General features: G+C 32.4%; 2 protein-coding genes across 2 annotated transcripts in view; one reads left to right on the top strand and one right to left on the bottom strand.

Moving 5' to 3' along the window:
- Window positions 1-25,422, top strand: part of LOC106718962 (adenylate cyclase type 2) — a 121,341-nt gene that overhangs the window by 66,100 nt on the left and 29,819 nt on the right. The window lies entirely within an intron of this gene.
- Window positions 1-25,422, bottom strand: part of LOC106718963 (probable E3 ubiquitin-protein ligase sinah) — a 44,336-nt gene that overhangs the window by 12,020 nt on the left and 6,894 nt on the right. The window contains exons 2-3 of the mRNA XM_014513180.2: window positions 14,078-14,201; window positions 3,973-4,106 (exon numbers count right to left, since the gene is read on the bottom strand). Coding sequence (XP_014368666.1) covers window positions 3,973-4,106; window positions 14,078-14,201 — 258 coding nt within the window. The remainder of the gene's footprint in view (window positions 1-3,972; window positions 4,107-14,077; window positions 14,202-25,422) is intronic.

Here is a 25,422-nt window from a genome sequence, read left to right as displayed (position 1 = left end):
GCGAAATGTAGTTAATTTAAAAAGAATTGAGGGACACTCGCGAGTTCTAAATGACAATGAGAAGAAAGAAATAATTTAAATAAGGAAGATAATTACAATATGGTATCAGATTAAAATAAACATGTATGTGGTTGCTGTGAAAACATTTGTGAAGTGAATTTATAACTGATTATTGAATCAAAGTTAATCAAATTAACAAAATTAGTTTATATGTAAAAGTGTAGAGAAATTTATGATATCAAATAACAATGTTACAGAATATATAAAGATTACAGCTATACCTACACGCCTAGTGATTTAATTACGATCAAATACAAGTATACATACAAAGACCAAATAAATTAAAATAAGGAAGGGATGTAGTGTATGTAAACAGAGTGTCGTTTGTCTCGAGCGTATACGTCACAAGTACAAGCCGGTACACCTGTACTAAAGGTATTACCTACCGAGGTAGGGAGGCGGTCTGGCTCAGTCGGGCTCAGTCGGTTGTACCGGTAGCACGTGGTGGTACGTAGGCGAGCCAAATATAATGGACGAATACTACAAGTAGTATTATTAATCGGAGTAGTTAATTAAGACTATGGATACAAGGCGGTAGAAGATTAAGAGCTTCAAATGTAATCCCAACGCTGACCAACTACGGACAAGAGAGACAGAGAACCATACTTACGAAACTATGGAATTTTACACAAGTCTAAAGCGATTCTACGTGTGTAAGGAAAGTCGAAAGTGTTATTAATCATTGACTCCTATTAATCGAAAAACGAATCAAATAATTGAAACTAAATTAACTGTAATGTTATATATATTACTTTCTTATTTTAGTATATACTCGAAAACGAAAGATTTAGCAATGATTAAAAAAGATATTGCGAGTTAGATTTGAACTTATCCGCTTAGTGATTTTTTTAGAATTCCATCTCTAACGTCCACGTGTGTTTTGTGCCGATTTAATATACCCTACAAAAATCGGTTCAGTTGCTCTAGCCCGTTACAATGGATTTTACATACATACAAGATCACATATAAAAAACTGAACCCTCTTTGTTAGTCATGTAATTAGGATGGCATAGATTTTCATAAACGTAATCTAGAATACTCGATAAGATTAAAACAATAACAATAATCTCTATAACAATAACAATAGAACGCGACTCATTTATTATCACATGTAATGAGGTACTTAGGTATATTTTCCTTCAAGTTATCGGCCATTATCAATAGTCACGTTTAAATTTGTACTTGCATTATTTGTTTATAATTAATAGCATATTAGCCGATTATATTTTATGTCAATAGATTTTTAGAACCTTAGTCAACTTAATAAAAACTTGGGAATTTTAAATCTAATATATAAAATTCTCGTGTCACAGTTTTCGTCACCGTACTCCTCCGAAACGGCTTGACCGATTCGGCCAACATCTATTTTACATTTTTTTTAACTGCGCGCGGACGGAGTCGCGGGCGACAGCTAGTTTTTTATAACATTGTAATAATTTTATGAGTATAAAAGAATGTTTTAATATTTAATCTAATGTTATCTTTATAGTATAGTTGTCTGGCTTCATTGTTCCATTTTCATTTGCTTGAAGAGTTCGTAATTTTACTAGAGTTGTCTAAGTAAGTCTATAGCTATGCTCGTTATGTAATCATTTTACATTTATGTTCCTTAGTCTCTAAGAATTTCACTGACTAATATTGTTAAAGTTGAACGATGTTACGGTTTCGTGTAGTTTGTGAACTTTGTTTAAAGTTGCATCGTTCGGGTTAAGGTGCGGCCTCGTTACGTTGAATATTATAACATTGTATTGTGTTACCTTAAAATTTCACCGCCGAAACATATTGACGGTTAAAGCTTTACGTAAAATATTAAAATTTACGTAAAATAGTAAACTTTGGTTAAATATCTCATTTAGCTATTAAAACCCTATGTACATAATGAAATTATAAATATTACATAACTAATTTAAACCCAATATGTTTTCTTTGACAGTGAAAAATAACATAATGGATATCATAAAAAAATAAAAAAGGAGCTAACAAAATATGAAACAAAACTAGATGACATTGCATTGTAAAGTCCAATGTCACTAAAAGCCAGCATAGTTTTTGTAAGCTCTCATTCGTACAGGCGATTTTTAACGCCGCGTTAAAACACGGCGTTGGCAGCTCTCGAGCGAAAAATGCTTTAAAATCACCATTGTTTTATTCTCCAAGTGCTCAAAATGAAACATTGCGCGTTAAAAAATCCGTCGCGTTTTAAAAGCGCTGCCGTATGAACATACATGGAAATGGATTTGTTTTATTAAACCCTTTGATAATGCGCGATAAAAAAGCGCCCGTGCGTATGGGGGCTAAAACTGTTTACACCGATTACAATAAACTAAACAAAAAGAATATACTCGTAGTATACAAGGTTAAAACATCTTATGCCTTTCTTACTACATTTAAAGGACACCTAAGTTGTTGACAACAAAAACATGTTTTGAATACACAATAAATTAAAGTTTATTTGTTTTTTACGTTTATAAATGCATGTATATTAATTTTTATGTAACTGTGAACTTTATGTTTTGGTAGGATACTTGTAAAGTTTAATATGTTTGCCTTAGGTGAGCGGTTACGGCGCCATAAGCTCTACCTTCAACATACAAGTACCGTAAGATACGAGGTTTATTTCACTCAGTACCTCAACTTAACAAACACCTGCTCTAAGATATTTCACGTGCCTTAAGACTAGAAATGTTTAACATCTTCTATATATATATATAAAAGAAATTCGTGTTAGTTACACTATTTATAACTCAAGATCGGTCGAACTGATTTAGCTGAAAATTGATGGGGAGGTAGCTTAGAACTAGGAGACGTACATAGGAACTTTTTTATTTTGTGTGCATTTTTTTAGTCCGCGCGGACGGAGTCGCGGATAAAAGCTAGTATATTATAAAAGCATTCAGATTTTATGACGCATGGAAGAAGGTTTTATGTTTGTCGCTCTTGATTTTAACTAATGAGGTGCTATTCGATTCGGTTCGGGTTTTCCCCCGGATTGTAATCGGGTATTTTTAATAATTCTAATATAGACGTGAAGTTATTAGTAATAACTTCACGTCTATATTAGAATACTTATTAGATAACTTCAGATAACTCAAAGGCTTAAGAATTCACATAGCATTTTTGATCATGCAATATCTGCATTGAACAATTGTTGATTACGAGTACTTTAATTTTCTTCAAAATGATTATTTGCACCCATAGTATTTATATACAATAGCTTTTCATTAACGATGCTACTCATTCTTTATTCAATTTTATGTTATACAATTTCGTAATGGAATTAAATCTTTGTTCATTGTGCATTGACTTACTGACGTAAATGTTTCTCAGATATTCTGTCAAACATCTTAAACATATCGCCACTTTAAATGGGCTTTTGATAAAATTATATGTTTAATAAATATAATTATACAAGACAGTTTTACGACAAAAACATATGTTGATACACGCTATATGACAATGCGACACGACATATAGCGACTGTCCCCATAGATATAAATGTCATAGTGAAGACACGCAAGCCAATTATTATTCAAGCATGTGGCACCAAGGTCGATACAACTTTGTACCCTAGTTGTTAATTTGAAGTTGATTCGAAAAGTATTTTTATGTCTATAATTAATTAACACATACAATAAAGTAAGGAATTTTTAATAACTTCAGATATTGATGATGTTGTCCTGGTGTTTATAACACCATTGTGATCATTGTCTGATTAGAAAATTGAAAATACTATTTGGTACAGATATAAGAGTATACGTTAGTACGTACGTACGTTCCGTTTTACCCTTCTATAGATGCTTAAGATTTTGTAGTGTTAGTTGTCTCGTTTGATTCGTTTTTCTACTCCCAAGTATTGACAGTTAAGTCGAGGTTCTTTTGTTTTTTGACTCTTCAATAATATGTGATACTAACCTGTAAAGGCTCTAGACATATGCTGCATTCTGAGAACCTGGAGAGAACCTCGTCACAGTTGGGGCAGGCGCACTGCGCGGCGTGACCCTCCTCCGACGAGTCTATCGTAGGGTCGACTATCGGTAGAGGTTTATCTGTAAATAGAAAATAAACTGTTAAATGTTTAGACGCACAATTAATAGTTACTTTATACAACTGGACCAAAACTGAAGTATTTGAAACGACAAGACTATAGAAATTTTAAATTTGAAGTCTTAAAATTTGATAATTCTTAGGAGATCGTAGTTTTAAATTTATGTTCAATTAGATAATGTTTGTATTTCGTAACTCTAACCGTGGGTTTCTGAAACCAAAATAAAAAAAACATTGTTCCCAGAAGCCTACGGTAAATTGATATAATATATATATATATTATATATATATATATATATATATATATATATATATATAATATATTATATATATATATATATATTTATATATATATATATATATAATACGAAGAAAAGCATAAACTTTTCATTTCTACACTTTACTTAGACATTAATGCATCACTTAAAAGTTAATTAGTTACTTAGTAACTATTAGATTGTAGTACTTTAGGACTTAGGATCTACTAGATTTCAGTAACCAACGCCGCAGAAACCAATATCATGCATGACTACATCATAATTTCATATTCTACTCGTATATTATAATAAACAAATGAAGCATGACCGTTGCAAAGCCGATGTTGAAGTGCTTTGACAATTAGATCATGTCGAGTGCACCTTATTAGGAATCTAACCATAAGGAATAAGAGCGCTTGAGTAGCATATGAAGGACGATAACGAATACATTGGAAGACAAGGAAAACAAGTGGCAATCAGTAACAATGATTTCCTTAATAGCTGAGCACCTTTGATACGTTGTTCAACCTTTTGAATGCGATGAAAGATCGAAAAGAATAAAAAAAAAGTGTGTAAATATCAATATATTTTGTTAAATGGCTAATCCATTTCATTAAAGTAACTTATAACAATCAATAAATACCATTATCAATTGTGTATAAAAGAAAAAAGCTATCAAACGAATCGCCTTAAGAAACATATGCCAATTCCCACGTGAAATTCTTATGTTATTCTTTCGTATTGTAAACATGTGTGTTGTTGGAAAAAGCAAATGTTTTGTTTCGCATTAAGTTTACACTACAAGTTTTACCCACACCCATAATGTATATACAAATAATAAAATCGGAGTGTCTGTAGATATGTAATATCGAAAAAATCATATTTCGTACACATGATGTCTGTTTTACTACTAACGATAAAAAAAATTGTCTTTCTGTCTGTCTGTTCCTTTTATTTTTAGTAATCTCCGAAGTGACAAAATATGTTTGTTTATTTTTTCCTCATCTGTTCCTGAACTATTGTATCTCCTTGACTTTATCTGACTTACGTGGGGTCGGCACACAAGGTTTTATAAACCTTAAAGTTTTGGCTTAATTTTTTACGGCCGACAGCCTGCTTGCTGCCAATCCTACTTTCTGAACCACTGTTTAGATGTTGATAATACTTTGACAGGGTAAGGGTTTTACTTTGGCAAGGTAAAATAAGGTTTTTGCCCCAATTTTTTTTTTATTTTTATTTTTAAAAATGCAGCGATCCAGCCAGTAATGAATAAGATATTAAAAAATATTTAAGCTTGACATTTGCGTATTGAAATTTTGAAACAACTCGCGAACGGGTTTTTTTCCCGTGGCAACGGATACAATAACAGAAGATCACGTAATAATAAATGCACAAGGCTGAATTACAATCTTACTCTTACTAATATTATAAATGCGAATATTTGGATGGATGGATGTTTGTTAGAAGGTATCTTCGGAACAGTTCTACGGATCTCAATGAAATTTGGCACAAATGTAGAACATAGTCTGGAAGAATACATAGACTACTTTCTTTAAATTTTAATACATAACAACTGCCGTTGTGCAAAATCAAATTGTTATCACAGTATTTTCACAGACGATTAAAGGACAATAATTTTTGTAAAGATATGTCGGTGGAAATCCACGCTAAATTGATTAATTTTTGAAATGAATATAACTTATTTTTATATTTTTTTTATATTTGATTTTGAATCACACCACTATATTATTATCGATACAGATTCCTTTGACCTCGTACCCTTTAATTCTGAAAAACGATATCGTAACCAGAACCTTTTAATGTAATACTTAATACAAATGTATTAAATACAAATACAAACTTCATTTGAAGAGATAAAATTTATCGAAAGTCATAATCTAACAGATTTAATTACTGTTAATTTATAACAACATTTTAAGTACTGCACTGTTCTCCTACTCTACCTCATTTGAACTCGTGTGAAACTAGCATAATAAATATTAGAAGTATATCAATGATTTTATGACTCACAAAATGTTAAATGAATCCGGTAGATGTTTGCTTCAATATTAAAATGATCACATCAATGCTTAGAATATTATGTAGAGATGTTTCTAGTTACGGAAGTTTATACTATTGTATTATACTTATTTCATACAAAGATTGATACAACTGGTTACTGAAGCAAAAAAGACGTTATTGCTCTCTCGCTTTCTCTCTCCTTTTATTCTTTTCGGAATGTTATTTGTACATAAGTAGATTGTCATGATATTAATAATAATAATAATAATAATAATAATTTATTTATTTCAGATAAACATCCATTAATTGTTAGTACAGTGTTTTACTTAAAAACTATGTTAGTAATAACTTATATCTAAAACAATAACTTATACATACAATATATTTTATATCAGCACATGGGCATTAACCCAGTGCTTCCACAATGGGCTATCCACGCGACTCGCAAACACCTCCAGGATAGTGTTACGGCTGCCGCGCACCCGCTCCATCAGGGAGGCAATGTGCTTGCGCCGAATCGCGGCGAAACCATCAACCCGCGCCTCTGCAAACATCCCCGACGCACTGCAGTGGCGCGGCAGCCCCAACAGTGCCCTGAAGGCGTTGTTATATTGTACGCGTAGGGCGTTGTACGCGCGTTGGGTAAAATTGAACCACAAGCTGCATGTATAAAACGACTGGCAATACGCTCTGAATAAGGTTAATTTTAAGGTTAATTTTGCGTCGTAGCGTTTCTGTCGGACCATGTTAATTTTCTTGACAGACACAGAGATATCTGTTTTTTGCAATATGTAGTCACTGATATCTTTTTCCGTTGTCGCCTTATCCACTTTGTTGATAAATAAAGGTATATGTATGTTCGCAACCTTAAAATTAGATTCAGGCTGTATTTGCGCCTTCCCTTTACGACCAATAAATTTATTTTTCGACCTTCTTTTCTGCACCGTCACCCAATCCTGGTCCATAGTATCCTTTTTTTCCCACTCTCCTTCATCACTTTTTAAAACTTCCGCCATCGTTTTTGACTTGGGCCACACGCTAATGGTTGATTTCGAATGCTGCACATCTTTTGTCTTCTTTTCACATGTTCTTATTGCGCTTGTTATCTCATCATTGTCGCACGCGCATGCTATTGGTTGCGCGCAAGCTGAAATAGCATCATGCGTACCTTCTAGACAAGAAGGAGATAAGATTCTAAGATGTTTTTAATGTTTGTGCTGTCTTTATTTGCAGTGCTAATAGGTGTCGTATTTACATCTGTATGCAGTAGGCCGATTGGCCCACTATCCAGTCCGCAGCTATCGATGATCCGACGTACCCCCCGTTTTCGGTTTACGTGCTTGTCAAAGATGTTTTCGTTCGTTATTTTCTTTAAATTATTAATTTCATTTCTAAGTTCTCCGAATTGTGATTCCGTGACGAAATTATGTTTTATGTTTTTGATTTCGTTTTGGATAATAAGTATGTCCTTTAACAGCCGACTCGCGTCTACATGGTCGAACGTAATAGGCGGCAAGCGGTGTAATTCTTTCGCCACAAATGTAGGCACCTGTTCGGGGTCAGTTTCTTTAAATAATGTGATCACATCATATAGATCTCGTTGTTGCTTCCCAGCTTTTCTTCTAGTGACGTTGCGCTTAGTTGTCGATACTGCTTCGAAAAGCAAGCACTTGGCAGATTCAATTTCTTCAACGGAAAAAGACGTAGTGCATAATCTCACAAGGCTTTCTTCGTCCATTACGTCAATTTTATTCTGTATGTACGCCAACACCTCATTTATCACTATATTACACATTTTACACTTAATCACATTGGAAGACATTTTATTTTATTTTTTCTTTAGTACATCAACATTTCATGCGTGTTAGCGGTAACACGTCACGTGACGTCACTGAATATTTAAATATAAATTCTTAAACCGCTAATTTTTAATTTTTATTTCAAGTCTTATTTAAAATATATTTAACTCCGTAAAATATATTATTAAATTTTATTCACATAATTAATTCATTAATAACATATTGATTATAGCAGAAATACGAAACTTCAAACTCGTTAAAGACAAGGTCTGTGCATTTCAAATCAAAATTAAAAAAACCCAAATTTTATTCATTTTATCAACGTGTGTTTACAATTCCGTTCAGGGTTGCCACATAAATGTGAATTGTAAAAACTGATTATTGAAAATAAGGCAAAAATGTCATTTGCAATGAATTGCACAAGTCTTACTAACTGTGTCAGTCAGACGAAAGAGAAAGGTTTTGAGGCTAGAGACCGCCACTGTTGAAACCGGTTTAGTTTGCTGTGCAATGCGCCTGCGACTCGGATTGTACCGGATTAGATTGCCTAATAAATTTTTATTTAATTTTCTCATCAATTTTATATCACATTTAATTAGGCAGAAAATACATAGTTTATATAATTTTTATTTCATTACATTTGAAAATCTTATTTATTACTTACTTATTATTTTGATGGTCGTGTTTATTTTTTAGGTAAAGCTGACACATCTGAGTAAGTGCGTCATCATTGTATAAAAACCACTGGAATCAACACATAAACAAGTCCTAAAATCAGATTGTGGTTTAGCAAATTAATGCCTTACAAACATAATACAATGAACGATCTAAATGAGCGTTGACTGAGCATGAACTGAACGGAGAATTAAATGTTTTATTTTATTAAATCGCCGTATCTTCATAACATACAAGAAGTTGCTGTAAAGTTCTGTACTCGCAACAAAGAAGGGTCCAGTTATTAAGGGGTCAATGCTCGTAGTGTCTGCGGGATCGTTTGACGTACATATAGTGACGTCATTTGCAGCAGTATCGAGGTAATTGACTTGCATGAAGAACTGGTAAAGTCACTTCCACATTAATATTTATTAGCTAATCATTTAGGAGAGTTATTATATAAATCTACACTAACTGCTTCTGAACTCTGAGTGTTAAAGGCTCTGTCATGTAAGCCGAAGACTTCATATTATAGAATGTTTACAGAAGACGGATGGTCTTCTGCTAAAATTTGATGCTTCAATGACATATTTTACTTGTGTGCCTACAAGTTGGCTGTTAAATTAATAATATTCAGTAACATGTTAAAGAAGATGTTTCTTGATGGAGGAATAATTCTGAAAAATAGCATACAATCTGCTTAAAATTTTAAAGACTGATTGCAAATGAATTTCGATTAATATTTCTTATTGAAGTGCCTCTCCGACTAGCGAAGGTTGGCGATCTGTTCTCTATATTTTCATGATAAACTGATGACTAGGGTATCAATAATGCAGTGGTATCCCGTTGCCTTCTGCATTAGACTTTTAAGATGTATTAATATTTAATTACTTTCATATCATAGGAATTCAAAAGAAACAGTAAAATATAAACACCTTGAAGATTTTTTTGTAATGATAATGTTTTTAAAGTCATTTTGAATTCTCAAATTTGAATAACGTGTTTTTTTTTGTGTCAATGAAAATTCAGTTCGTAACCTTATTGTTCTTATCCACTTTATTTTATTGCATTTTAAATATAATTTCGAAATAAACATAATTTATGAAATGTAAAATACAAGTGCCCATAATTTCTTAGGCCCTTCGTACACAGGGCAACGTAAATCTTCGAAACCCGGCGAGATGGTACACAACGCGTCTCGCCGACATTTCTATCTGTCATCGCTAAAGATAGCCAGCCGGTCGCAACTTTCTTATAAAGATCGTCGCGTCGTGAGAAAAGTCGCTGCGATTTTAAGATGGCGGAGCAAATCTATACAGTTATAGGCAACTCGCGTCGAAGATTCATCGTTGTATGTAAGGAGCGCCCGCAACGCGAATCTCGCGACACAGTCATATAATATTGGTTTGGACGATTTAGGTTGCCATCTGTACGAAGGATCTTTTCTATTCATATTTCGACGATGATCGAGTAAACTGTTTTGTTTTATGATCATGACTGTACTCTGAATAATTAATGATTTAAGTACGACTAATGTTATCTGCGTGTTCTGATAGACAAACCACCCTGATCCTTGACCGTTCGCCTCGTTTTATGGAGCTGACCTCGAGGTGAGCCAATAATGTCTGAAGGTTTTGTTTCACGGTAATTAGGTCTCTTTACCCTTTCCGACTAAAGTTGGCGTGTCATGGTTACTCCATAAAGGAAGTAATATTAAATGCTCTTAACTCTTTTAAAAATTACGTTGTAAACTTATTCTGTGCAAATATCTAGATTACCATTTTGAATAATCTTCGTTGTCTAACTACAGATAAAATAAGTATTAATGCTGGTATCTATACTAATAATAAATTCACTATATTACACTATAATAATAAATTATGCGTGCCAAGAGTATACAAAAGCATGTACTAGATTCTAAAAACTTCTATTTTTCAAACAGTATGTAATGAAAAAATGACAGATTGATTAGTCCGGAATTTAACGTCAATGTCAATATAGACTTGTGTTTGGTAAAGCTGGCAGATGTATGATTTTAAACTGTTTTTTACTAAAAGTATTAAAAATAAGGATGTACATCGAAGTAGAGAAATAGCAACCGCACAGAATTGCCCAGTATCGATCTTGACACTGAATTTTTAAATGTCGTGACCGATGAATATTGGATGTTGAACGAATACCAAATTTTTTAATTAACAGTTATTCGGTAGAAGCCTTTGTTACTTCTACTTTTTCGTTTTTAAAACGTGTGAAGCAATTGACTATTTAAAAGTAACGGAACATTACTGTTTTTTCAAACGGCACTGTGGAGAATTACTTAATTGGATTATGCTTTTATAATTTTAATTGAAATTTTTAAAACAGAACGTCCAATTTTTTTTTAACTGAACTCGATTATTAATTATGGATTTTACACATTTACTTACATTGTAAAACAATACGGATTTAGACATTTTTTATATACATTAGCGACTATGCGACATCTAACGGGATAAAAACTCGACGTCTCCTGATAAAAGCCATATGATTTAAATACAAATAAACATTTTTAATACTACAGAATTAATAAAAAAAAAAATTAGTCAAGTATGCAGATGTCAACAATTCACATGGCATATTGTAAAATAAATTTAACCAGTTAAAACACATGTTACTTCAAGTGGGTCACGTGCGCACGCGCCGCCGCCGCGTGCGACATCTATCGCGCAATTAAAATATCTCAAGTGTGGATAACCGCGGAAACGTGATTTCATTATTTTTAACGATCTCCCACGGCTGTTAAAATTAGCTAACAAAAGGTGAACCAACCCATAGATAGAAGTTATTTACGACTGATACAAACGACTCTGTCCTAATAATTAATAATATGAATGAAAATGTTTTAGAAATAAATTAAAAATTTCAAATTAAAAATTAAATTTCAAGCCTAAGTTTAATATTTTGAATTTTAAAGTAACCAGATTTTAAAGTAATAAACAGCTAAACACTCACGCATTCGACCGGTGTCGACACTGACTAGTTTTGAGCCCATCGGGGGCCCTTCATCAGTGTGAGTGGAACTGTTACTATTTGGACTGCTAGTAATCTTGAATAGTAACCAGTGACGCTATTTAGTAGTAACGCGATAGTTTAAATAACCGTATTTAAAAAAAAATATTTAAGAATTATCTCACGTGTTTAACACAAAGAAAAAAAGATTAACAAAAATAAAAACAATGGATACTTTGAGCGCTTTTTATATTTGGATATTAGCGGTAATTAACTCAAGGATGTTTGAACAATACGCTTTAACAAATTTCTTACACGTGAACGCGTGCACGAACTTATCGAAAAATAGGTTGAAACTTAACCTATGTAACGTTATGCTAGGTAGAGCAGTAGACTAGCAGTACTGCTATTTTTTGAACCCACACTTTGTGACAAAATTCTACTAAGCATTGTTTCAAACATATTTGATTTTACTATCGGCGATATCGATAGCTATTGGAATGTTTAATTGCCTAGAGGAGCCCCCCTTCTATTGCTATGCGTTCATAGGAGTACTGTTCTGTCTCACTACTCTGTCCTTGCAGTAACCTAGCATCAAGGTAGCTAAGTACGCTACTCGGAGAACAATAGCGAACACGCCTCTTAAAAAACAGTCATTTAATTTACGCATCATCCAATATTAACTGTACTTATAAGTAACTTGATGACGTCACTCGGTGACGATCTTCATGACGTAATTTTCCTTGGTATGACTGAAAAAGGAAAAACAAAATCAAGCGTGACGTTTCCACTAAATATTTCTTAAATGACGATTTGTTAATTTAATTTAACATTTTTCGTAATTATCTCACCGTTGATAAATTTCAAGTGATGATAAAATACCTGATGAGTAATTTTAAAGGTAAATCAAAATGACTTCACCGTAATATTGAAACAAAGATGAATTATAAAGTCAACAAAGATTACAAGGTAAAGATATCAAAAGCCAAGAATCAGATACTTCGCAGTAAACTTAAATAAACAGAAGCAACTAGTTATTAAATTCTTAACATACTTTATGAATAAGGTAATAAAATGAATAGGATAGGAATCGATTAGTTTCTTTACATGAATAAATACAAAATAAGAACATAATGTACCGCGAAAATAAGTAAAGTCAGATATTAGCAAGAAGCAAATGAAGGCAATGGTCTTATGACCAGCAGAGGGCAGACGATGATGATGAAGGAATGCAGATAGCAGTGCTAATATTTTGAAAAAAAAAAAAATATTACGTGCTCCGATCCCCGTAGATAAATGGGTAATGACATCACGACCAATGTCAGTTTTTTAATTAATTTGTCTTCTACTGACTAAAACGCCATAAGTGGGTAGATTAAGGAAAGTTATGATTTATCAAAACAATATTGTAAATTTATTCTCAGGTTCATTGTTAATATTTCATTGGCATTGAACGTGCTAATACGGTCGAGGTCTCTGTTTTTTACAGTATGTTTTAGTTGTGTACCGATCGTGTGCGTGATAATGTAACCTTAGCATAGGAATCTGTTGCAATACATAACGACATGCATCCAAGTTCGATACCGTAACCGATACAAAGACTATGCCATGATTTATTTTGGCCAGATTCTTGAATACCAGCATGCGTAAAAGATTCGATTACTATCTCTTCATACAACATTGGTAAGGATTAGAAAAAGTTTAGTTCTCCGTTCAGTTGTGACGTGGCTGTCTTCAAGACTAAGATCAGTAGGCATTTACTAACCTAACGCGTGTTCTTATGATCACAGTATCAGTTAATTTCAAGTAGGATCTGGGTCAATCGATCGTCTCAAATTCTTTAAAAAAATTGTACGTGTGTAAAAATACCACAAGTAATACAGGAAGAGGGGAGTTTAATTATTTATTGCATATTTTATCACGTTTACCTCTGACCGTGACCATCGCGAGTGTTCGGTTTGTTTATTTTTGCAACATTCAAGGTCATTCCTATAATTATATTTATTTGTGAACTAAGATTAAATTATTATAAAACAGTGTCTCGGTTGATATGGATTCGAAATGAAATCAAGAAAAAATTTAAAGAGTTGGAAGTATGTGTAAAATTAATAACAATCAGATCAAATTAAAACTACTTTTAGAAAAATGCGCGCTTGTACATGCTCTTCAATGTGTGGGCTTTTACAAAACTATTTTAATCGACTTCTTTAACTATGGTATTCGTTCTGAAAGGCAAGAGTTTGGCGTCCATACCTTCAATTTCAACATTCTCTCCGCTGGATGATGCATCATCTTCTATTTTCTTTTCTGTAACTATGGTTACACTATTTTCTCCGAATTCGTTGTTCTGAGACCGCTTGTCCGTCACGGAATGGAACTGTGGACAAAACGGTATCATATTACTAGAAACATAATTTTAAAACAATTGAAGTTACAAGTTACAATTCGGATTTTAACTTCTTTGAAACGAGTTAATCCTATTATTCTTTGTTGCCAGGAACATTGAAGGTCTTAAAACCTTCTTTTAGTGTTTGTTCTTTCTTTAGTTTTCAGAAACTCTTACTCTTTTGAGTTTATTGTCGTTTAAAATCGTATCATTAAATTCTCTTTGGATTTTCGACAGTTACTGGCAGCGTTGAATACGAATTAATTGACATAAAAGAGAAGATAACAGCTTTTGTTTTTCGATTACCTGCACCAACGCTGACGAATGCTATTAATTTGTTTAAATTGCTTTGTTCAATATAACAGAGAATTTAATTATCGTAGTTATTTCTAGTAATTATTTGTAGACGTTCTACAATTATTATGTGTAAATGCTTCTGAATGATTTCGTTAATTTTTTTTGTCATCTACGTGACTATGATATAGTGCATTTAAAATCAATAATAATAATAATAAGTTTATTGATCCACAAAAAATTTTTTACAATTCAATAGGACTCTGCCTCCTGTGGTAGGTGGGGACCTGTGTTACAGGAGGTAGTGCCTTCTCATAATCTATGTCTTAAATAGGTACTTATCTATACAATTTGCTTGTGTGTGTGCGCAAGCGCGCACGTGTGTGTATGTGTGTGTTTGTATTTGTGCTTGCGTTTGTGTGTGTGTACGTGTATGTGTTATTATTAATTATTGTTTGTTTTATTTTTGAATTAGTAGGAGAATCAATGATGTCGGTATATATAGTAGTTATTATAATTGATCTTCGTTTTCTTGAATGAGATAATAATTATATTTGAGTCTCAATAGTAACTAATAGGAAAAGAAGTACGTAACCACAGATTAAATTGTTTTAACTATGAAAGCAATAAAAAATGAAATAGCAAATGTAAAAAACCCATTGTACTGTTTTTTCTGTCGACAGTATTCAATCTGTTTTGGTCGGTTTGAAAGGGTTTTTTTTTTTAATTTTTTACCATCACTAAATTTATTTCGGTTGTTGCTATGTCGTAGATTGGATTACGATCAAGTAATTCAAAGTGAATGAACTTGGAGTTTCTAGAAGTTCGTTATACTTAATGATTTTTTTGCGAAAGAAGGATAATGGTAAGAACAATACACTTTTTACCTGAGATATTTTTGTACTTTTTAACTTTCTGTTTCATATGAGACGTTCGTCCTCACCATCTTAGAGTGCTTTTGATCAATAAAGAAGATTGGATCGCTTCTATTTTGTATCTAAAAATCATCATAGAACCTTCAAAGGTAAATGAGACTTAAAACTACGTATTTTAAGCGTTAGCGCTTTAGTATAATAGAAATATATATACTTAGACAATAATTACAAGGATCGTACAATCAGGATCCGTCGTGGTGTTCCACTTACAAAAAATTGCTTTGTAACCAGACTAACCCCGCCTCTTTTTAAAAAATTGCTAATTAAATAGCGATGAGCGCAAACTACGTCATAATTATCAAAAGCTATTAGTCGCATATCAATGACCGTCCCTTTATCGTACATACATATTTAAAAGGTCCTATACGTTTTGAAATGTTTAAACGACTGTCGCTTTCAACATGGAACACCGCCAGATTCTCTGATAGTACATTCAGCGTAATATTACATAAATTACGTTATGAATACTCAGGTGTTCCTCGAAGACGTAGTATTTTCCCTGTAGACAAAGACAAATATTCATTGTTTGTTTTTTAATAAGTCTCATGGTATTTCTCGTTAGTTTTATTATTTAGAATTGTATTCTATAGAAGCAATGACGCAGCAAATAGAGATTGCAAAAAAAAGAAACACACAAAACATATTGCCATCTCTCTCATTATTTTTGAAAAAACAGAGATATGTATATTTTTATACGGTTATCTTATAAATGAACACCCACGGTGAATACTATCTTCTAATAGTATCAGGAGCGTCGGTGGCTCAGGTGTTAAGCACTTGACTTGCAATCTGCAGGTACTGGGTTCGAATCCCGACAAGTACCAATGTGTTTTTCGAGTTTCGATTTACATATGTACATTTATCCAACGTTCTTACGATGAAGGAAAACATCGTGATGCAACCTGCACATATCTGAGAAGAAATTCAAAGATATGTCTGAAGTCAACCAACCCGCACTGGTCCAGCGTGGTCGACTATGGCCTAGTCACCCCTAACTTAGATTAGGCTCCGAACCTCTCGGTGGGGACGTATAGTGAGCTGATGATGATGAATAGTACGGTACTATTTTGTATTAAACTAATTGTAAGTTGAACCAATTTGTTCCAATTACGTTTTGTCACTTGAAAGTTTTTCGATGTCTTCTTAATTTAATAAAAAAAAGTTATAAAATATGTCTTAACCAAAATCGTAATATCGGATCTGAAATCGTACGATTGTCGGTCGTTGTAGTTTTACGACATGGTTTCAACTATGTTGTAACTGCATGTTGGATGTCGTAAATGTAAAGCCCATAGTCAAATAATCACGTCTGATAAGATTAGCTATGTACACAATCTTACTAAACTTACTAATATTATAAATGCGAATGTTTAGTACTAATATTATAAATGGATGGATGTTAGAAGGTATCTCTAGAATGGCTGCAAGTATCTCGCTGAAATTTGTGCATAGATGTATTTTTATTAATTCCGCGTGGACGGAGTCCTTAAGTTTATAAACTTATGTATTTCTCAAATGTTTGTCATGCCAAATATCTAGGACAATTTTCAGCGATATACATGTAACCGTTCTGGAGATACCTTCTAACAAACATCCATCCATCCATCTAAAGATTCGCATTTATAATATTAGTAAGATTAGTAAGATTGTGTAGATAGGTAATCTCCAGAAGCGACTACCGAGCGTTGTTCGTACGATTCCGGTTTATATCTAAATGAGCCCTATCATTGCGCTCGGTTATTCCTCTTTTTTGCATCATCAACGTCAAATGATAGCACTTTCCTGTCGGAATTTCCGATGACTTACTTTTTACGTAATGGACGATGTTTAGGGAAAAGTTTTTCATCAAAAATACTTTTAGCTTGTAGTTGAAAATTTAACGTACGATAAACTATTATTTGATTTATCACGACTATGTTTGGTTGGATAAGAATTATTTTAATTATGATAATAAGCGATTAACATTTAAAATGACACTTCTAAACATTTAAAGTGCGACTGTACAGTTAAAAAAATATACAGCATCGAAAGTGTTATGTACAAACTTCATTAGTTACTGATCGTTGGTTTCTAAGACCAAAATCTCTTGTATAAGACACTTCATATATATATCGTCATATGTTTTAAACGGCACTTTTGATCTTAGAAACCCACGAATATATATTTGTTTAAATATTAACCATAATGTTGTAGATCAGAATCGATCAGAGCAAATTTAATTCTCTACAGTACGCTAACTTCATTCATATCTTGATAATTGTAAATCAAAACAGCCAGAGCAGTTATATGACGGCTTTACTAAATAATATGAGTATAGATTTAGTATTTACTGGTTTACAATGTTCACGCGGTTTGTGCGTGACAGAAAATATTCTGCTTGACTTTATTACGGATACACGATTCCTTAATAAATATTATATTCTATAATATTAGATTCACTGGTTTGTATTAAACTAGCTTTTACCCGCGACTCTGTCCGCGCGGAATAAAAAAAATCCACACAAGATAAAAAAAAGTTCCTATGTCCGTCTCCTAGTTCTAAGCTACCTCCTCATCAATTTTCAGCTAAATCAGTTCGACCGATCTTGAGTTATAAATAGTGTAACTAACACGACTTTCTTTTATATATATAGATCTCAATTTTAAAAAGTCAAAAATATTTTACAAATCATATGTAAAACAATAATTCAATAAGTTGGTAGCAGTTTGAATTTAAATAAAATTGCAAAATGTGTGATTTAAATTACACTCGAATTTATATATCGACGCTGGAAAGCATAAACGCGGTAACCCTTGAAATCGCGAATATGTTTTTCACACGTTAATAATTTCAACCATTATCAAACGACAATGATTTTATTATAGGTTAGCACAAACTACACAACATTGCTAAATACCGCATGCTTGTAGGCGTATCAGCTCACGAGTTATGATTTTTTGGCTATCTTGTAAAGTTCATACTTTCGGGGTTATTGCGTTTATGCTTTCCAGCGTCGATATTCTCATAGGTTATTGTGTTACTCTATGATCCATTATGATTCTCATTGCCAACCTGTCATCATCAACTAGACGTATACTACGATATTCATCAAGAAGTCCGGATGTATGCCATATAATCCTCCGTTCCTTGCATCCATTCTTTTTCTCCTTGCACATTTCTTTTTCTCCTTTACCCATATAAGTTTTTGACATCAAATGAAATTGATGTGTTAAATACCTTCAATATTTAGAAGTAAATGTTGACCAATTGAGTGAAAATTTCATCAGCTCTTGACAATAAAGTCATTGACTCATTGCAAAACTAAGCAATGTTTATCTTGAATTGCACAAGAGTTCTTGTTATAAGGATTCATACATCTGATACAATTGTAAATTACGTAACGTGCTATATTATTTGCAAATGAGTTTAGATTAAATTTTAAACAGTGTAATTAAGAAGTTTTTTTTCCCAAAAAGCAGAATATTAAAACAAGTTTGGGCTTGATTCCAAGAGTTTCTAAACTACATCTAAAAAATACCGTACACACAGAACATAATAACTGCTAGTTTGACCTTTTAAATTCAACATGTTTAATTGTTTATGATGACTAGTATTCATAGCATTTACAAACACTGTTAAATTATTGTACTCTAGTATGCGACACTTTATTAAAACAGACATTACGCAGACCTAAAAAACCATAGAATAAAAACCTAATGAAGGATAGTACGATTAAGAAGCTGTTGATTGTTGAAGAGAAATAATTACAACGGAATGAGGTTAAATTTAAGTAAACAAAAAATTAGCAGAGGCAAAGAGAGTTTTCAAGACGATGACAGCAAAAAAATTAAAACTACACTAAAATCAATCGTACAGTTCATTTCTTAGGCTAAGGTTTATTATATTTGTATTGTACTTACTAAACGTCCAAACAAAAGCATTTTGGATTCACGTCTCAAAATTTGATAATCCCTGAAGCAACAGTAACATTGCTCGTCATTTGCTGACACCATGTTTAAATATAAACGTTTATTCATCTTGATACAAAATTAGTATAAGTAAATATACTGTCTGCTGTTTTTAACTCTTTCAACGTTTTTAATCGATTGTATTTCACAGCAACTAAAATCACGGCCGATCAACAAAATTTATCACAAACGACTACTAAGCAACACTGTTGAATAAGAAAAAAAAAAAAGAAACGTTTTACAATGCCATTCATAAAAAAAAAGGTTTGTAATACTCTATTGTGGGCGTTCAACAATACTTTTATTTCGGCTACGGTAACACTATCGTTCACTTTACAGATTCATTGTGGAACAACCGTGTCTACTGTTGCTCTACATGTTTGCTTACAATATGAACATATCCGTGTGATCAACGGATGTACATTTTGCTTCCGTACAATGACTGTCATGTTTATAAATTCATCTTCTGTAAGCAAACAGGTCAGCGTTCATTTGTTTTTTCCTGGATTCGTTTGTTGATTTATTAATATTTTTCTATAAAAAAGAGGCCTAAAATATGACTAGATGTTTGTTAAATTATTCGATGGTTGAGTTTGATTCACCACATTTTTGTAATTGTTGTTAACATGGCATAAAATGTTGTTAGTATGCACGGATATTTGATGAGTTCATTACTAAGCGAAGTGAATTTAAAAATGTTAGCTATCTTTACATAAGCGATTCAAAATCTTTTTTAAATAGCTACATTCTCTACTAGTACAACTCCTTGTATTTCATAATAAGAAGCATAATGTAGATGTCATTGTTAGTTTTTGCGATTTTAAGCTAAGTAGAAGGCTAAAAGTGAAGGGAGTCTCATGGCCCTAACTATAAAATTCACACGAGACTTGACGTCCTCCTGACCTACTTTACACTATTTGCTATGCAGTTTTTTGTGACTATATATGACATATATAATTGTGTTCATATACATTTAGTCTATCATCTTACTTTAATATTTTAATGCGAAAGTTTAGATGAATGGATGGATGTTTGTTTGAAGGTATCTCCGAAACGACTCAACGGATCTTGATGGAATTTGGCAGAGATGTAGACCTTAATCTGGAAGAACACATAAGTTACTTACTAAGTTTTTTTTAATTCCGTGCGGACGGAGTCGCGGGCGACTGCTAGTATAATTACATATTAGTGTGTATTGAACTTCGTAATTGATTTTATACTAAATAAAAAAAAACTGAAGCTTGCTTAAATTGATATTTGGTTATTTTTGCGCAATTTGTTACATGTTTAAAAAAAAGAGTCGGGCAAAATAACTGTTACTTACAGATCAAGGCAACACTGAATAGTAAAAAATAATATTGTTCTTCTAATCAGTAAAATTATTATGTCCTCCAGCAACCAACTGCTATGGATGTATTTCAAAATGTAATATGTTCTTTACATTTTACGTAAGCGTTACACTGAGGCTGAGGCCGTACTCGCAACATCTTTCAGTTTTTGTCGCCATGTGTTGGTAGTGCTGCAACATCTTACGTCATACAACCATTAAACCAACCTTATTATTGAAATCAGTTGGTAAAATAAAATAAAAATTGGTCTGGAGCAAAAGATTGAGTTAAAGTTTAGTTTATCCACAGGAAATTACTTCATTTCTAAAGTAGTTTGAGATGTATTTAATTTTAATTTAATTGAATTTAATTAGAGTTTGTTAAAGATCTATTTTCCTTTTGTCGGTGGAGAAATTTTCATTACTTGGATTACCTTACCTTACTATTATTATCATTTAGTTAACAAACACTAGTTAACTTTAAGTAAAGTAAAAATACAAAAGAAATTATCTAGGATGTAAAGTTTAACGAGTAACATTTTCTTTTATATCCTTGCGAAGAAACCATTTAACTTTAAAACGTTCACTTAGTACTGACACGTACAGCTTCTAAGCTTTTATATGTGGATTGCATTGGATTATGTAGAAGATACCTTTGAAATGGTTTCTACATCGCAAACGTAGCTTCTTTCTTTAATCATAGACTCTCCGAATTAATATTATTCAAGCTAAAAATTTGTTCCTGATATTCATTTTCGTTATGCTGTCTTTCAATTCTTCTCATTTATTCGTATATAATATAAAGAACATAAGCATTTATTTATCTCTCTTCTTTTGTATTTTATTTACTAAATTTATTATTAATATAAGCATCACAAAAAGTCTTTTAGTAAAACTAATAATAATACTAAGACTACCTTATCTAATGTAGATATTAGGAACAAATCCAGCCTAAAACCAGAATAAGCTAGATAAAGAGTACAATGCATCATAAATTATTGCGGAGTAACTGAGACAATATTAAAGAAACTCTTATCACTGATAACATGAGATGAATAATGTAGATTGGATTCTTATCGTGGGAATGTGTCGCATGCTTAACCTACTTACAACAAAGAAAGCAAGATTATTCAGTCAGGAAGACATTTTAAGACTATAGCTACTTTAAAAAACTGTCCATTGATTACATTTGAAGTTCACTCTAGATTGCGAGTTTAATCTGTTTTGTTTGCAAGTAAATTACATTTAAATAAATTCGGAACGTCGGTGGCTCAAGCCTTAAGTACTTGGCTTGTAATCTTGGGTTCGAATCCCGCCATGTACCAATGTGTTTTTTGATTTACATATATACATTTACGATGAAGGAGAACATAAGGATTTAGAGAAGTAATAACGAGGAAGAAATTCAAAGATATGTGTGAAGTCAACCAACCCGCACTGGGCCAGCATAGTTGACTATGGCCTAGTCACCTCTAACTTAGGGTAGGCTCCGAGCCCCTCAGAGGTCAGTGGGGACGTATATTTAGCTGATGATGGTGATGAGTTAAGTCCAAAAAAAGCAAAAAAACGGACAATATAGTAATATTACTAACACGATACAAATCCATTTTATGTTACAAGGAAAGTTATTGAATAATTCTATAAAACATTGTTAATTAAGGAAAATACGAAATTAGGTCACAGATTTCACAAAAATATGATGTGATTCATCAGAATTCTCCCCAGACACGTAGTACGAAAACTATTCGATACACTGTGTGGACACAGTAGACTGGTAGACGGGATATTTCGGGAGCGACTCCCCGACATGATTCACGCAGTCGGGGATCTGTTTATATGAAACATTTACTACGTCCGCATATCTTAAAGAGTACACATTGTTGTATATGGAAGTCATTGTTTCGTTTATCTACAATAATATAAAGGGGAAGGATTTATATTTTTGTAACTAATGATTCAACTAAGAAACTGTTGGACCGATTTGAAAAATTCTTTTGCTCTAACTACATTATTATTGAGTAACTCGAGTCTAGTTTCAGACACATCGGTGATTTTCAACATTTTTTTAGATTAATCATACTAATATTATAAATGTGAATGTTTATATATATGGATGGATTGTTGGATGGATTTATGGATGGATGTTAATTTGAAATTATCTCCGGAACGCCTCAGCGGATCTTGATGACATTTGCCACAGATGCAAAATATAGTCTGGAAGAACACATACGCTACTTATTAAGTATTTTTTTAAGTCCTCACGGACGGAGTCGCGGGCGACAGCTAATGGTTCATAATTCTAAAAACGTAGCCTATTTCAGAGACATTAAAAACAAATATGGAATCCGAAGTCCTATTTAGAAAACCAATTTCGATATGAGAAACTTCATTATAAGTCTATAAACAAGTTTTTCACAAAGTAAAAATAATATAAAAGATCAAAATAATAACGGCATTTGAAACTTGACAGTTTAGTCTGACGACATCGTAATAAATAACAAAATACATTGTTATGACGTCTTTGATTTAAATCAAATCAATATTATTTACGTTACATTTTTGTTAGACGTCCACTAAATTCTATCAAACTTAAATACAGTGTCGTCACGATTATAAAAAACAGGTTTTTTTATAACACAGATTTCTATATACCGAACCGAATAAAATTCCTGTATCTTAATTGTCATTTAATAGAGTCGAGATAATCATTAAAATCGATAAAGTACTTAAAAAGAAAAAAAACTTGGTCCAAGAGACAATTCTCTTAGAACACCTGTGCATATCTACAGGATGTTGCTAATTACATCCAGATCAATGCGTGTTACATGCCAGTCCTTATATAACCAATACCACTATAATAAAACCAAGATGTAAAAGAAACTTTATAAGGATTCATTGTCTTAGTTTTTAAACTTGACTTATTTGAAATACTACTTTTTAATACGTGGCTCGTTGTAAGTTCTTTATTGAAATTATAGTATGTTTTTTAATTAGGTTACTAAACATGGATGGATGTATGGTAGTCTTGGAATATGCTTTTTTGGTACGTTTGGTTGTTGCAATCTTGTTGTAATATGTAACACAGATCTAAAATGTATACGCCTTTATAAATTGGATCACATATGTATATAGGTATGTATTGTTTATTTGAAATACCTTTAAATACATTAAGTTTTGAGAAAATTATTAATTTTATATGTAGCAATTATTAGGTTCCCTTTTATTGGTAAAGTAATATATGGCTAGAGAAAAATTAATGCAAAATGAACAAAATTTTGCACTAAATTATTCTAAAAGCAGAATAACGTAGAGGTTATTGTTTAAATATCACGTTTTGTTTTTAATTCTTTTTGTAAAAAAAAAAAATATGGAAAAGAATATAATAAATATTGTTCATATTTTTATGCAAAATACTTGCATCAATGAAAAAGAATCCATTTTGTAATACGGCACGCACTGATTGCATATTTAATTAAGTTAATATGTCATTATCAAGGGACAAGGCTTCAACATTAATATCATTTACTCGTCATTTTTAAGCAAAATTTATATTGAATTTGACAAATATGTGATTTTACGTTAGTTATAACACAAAAAATATATATGTCTCTGTCCGCAAGTCCGCGTTTGTACCAGAATGGATGACAGGACTCCATATAGAGTAGTATATAAAAACAATTTCTGTACTAAATTGCCAGTACCTTTAAACCAGTATTGAAACAACAGGTGGTCACATATCCAACCAGATGTCGTTAAAATATTTTCTTACTCAACGTTGGTATACACTTAACAACTTAAATTATACCACGATTACCACGAAAGTTTTTAACTGGATTTTGATCAGAGTTCTTTCGAATGAATTTTATTAATTCAGTAGATTTTGGTGTGTATGACTGACTAGTTGTCGCCCGTGGCTCTGTCCGCGCAGAATTAAAAAAATGTAATGAGTAGCCTTTGTGTACATCCTGACTATATCTACATCTATATCGAGATCCCTTGAGCCGTTCTGGAGATACCTTCAAACAAACATCCATCCATCCAAACGTTTGCATTTATAATATTAGAAAGATGTGACAAGGTTACATGCGTGTCTCAAATGCAGATATCACACAGACATAGAGTTAGATTGTTTTTTATTTATTAGAGTGTGATCGGAGCAAATGTTTTAAGCTTAATTATTTTAAGGCGTTTGTTTAATGTCGGTTAGACTACAATCTTGGCTTACCCGACTATGGACGAGGCCAAGACGGTTTTCAAGTTGGTCGACATTTGTTTAAGGAGTAACTTAAACTTAGAAGTAACTTAAATAATTGGAATCATCATAGAGACTTATAAAGAAGACTTGTGACTTATGAAGATTTGTTTAGAAGTATTTTATTTAGATTAGTAGATATATTTCAGTCAACCCGTGATCATGGCGCATGCAAATGTGCCAAAATATGAGGAGCTCAAACAGCCTAATCTAATCGTGGTAAGAATCGTGGTAAAGAAGTGGCCAGAAACGGGCAAACAGTATATTTATTTAGGAAACTTATGGGGCGGTATAATGGCACTGCGACAGAGCCCCTTTAAAATTATATACTAAATAAAAAAGGTTGTTTATGATGCCATTTGAATTTATCATTGTATCAATAAACAAGCTTTAAGATAAATGATAAGAATTAAAGACAGCTTAAGTATTTTGCCAGCACTTAACACGTTTATTATT

Source organism: Papilio machaon, chromosome 12, assembly GCF_912999745.1.
Source record: "Papilio machaon chromosome 12, ilPapMach1.1, whole genome shotgun sequence".
Lineage (NCBI taxonomy): Eukaryota > Metazoa > Arthropoda > Insecta > Lepidoptera > Papilionidae > Papilio > Papilio machaon.
This window is presented reverse-complemented; position numbering and strand designations above follow the sequence as displayed.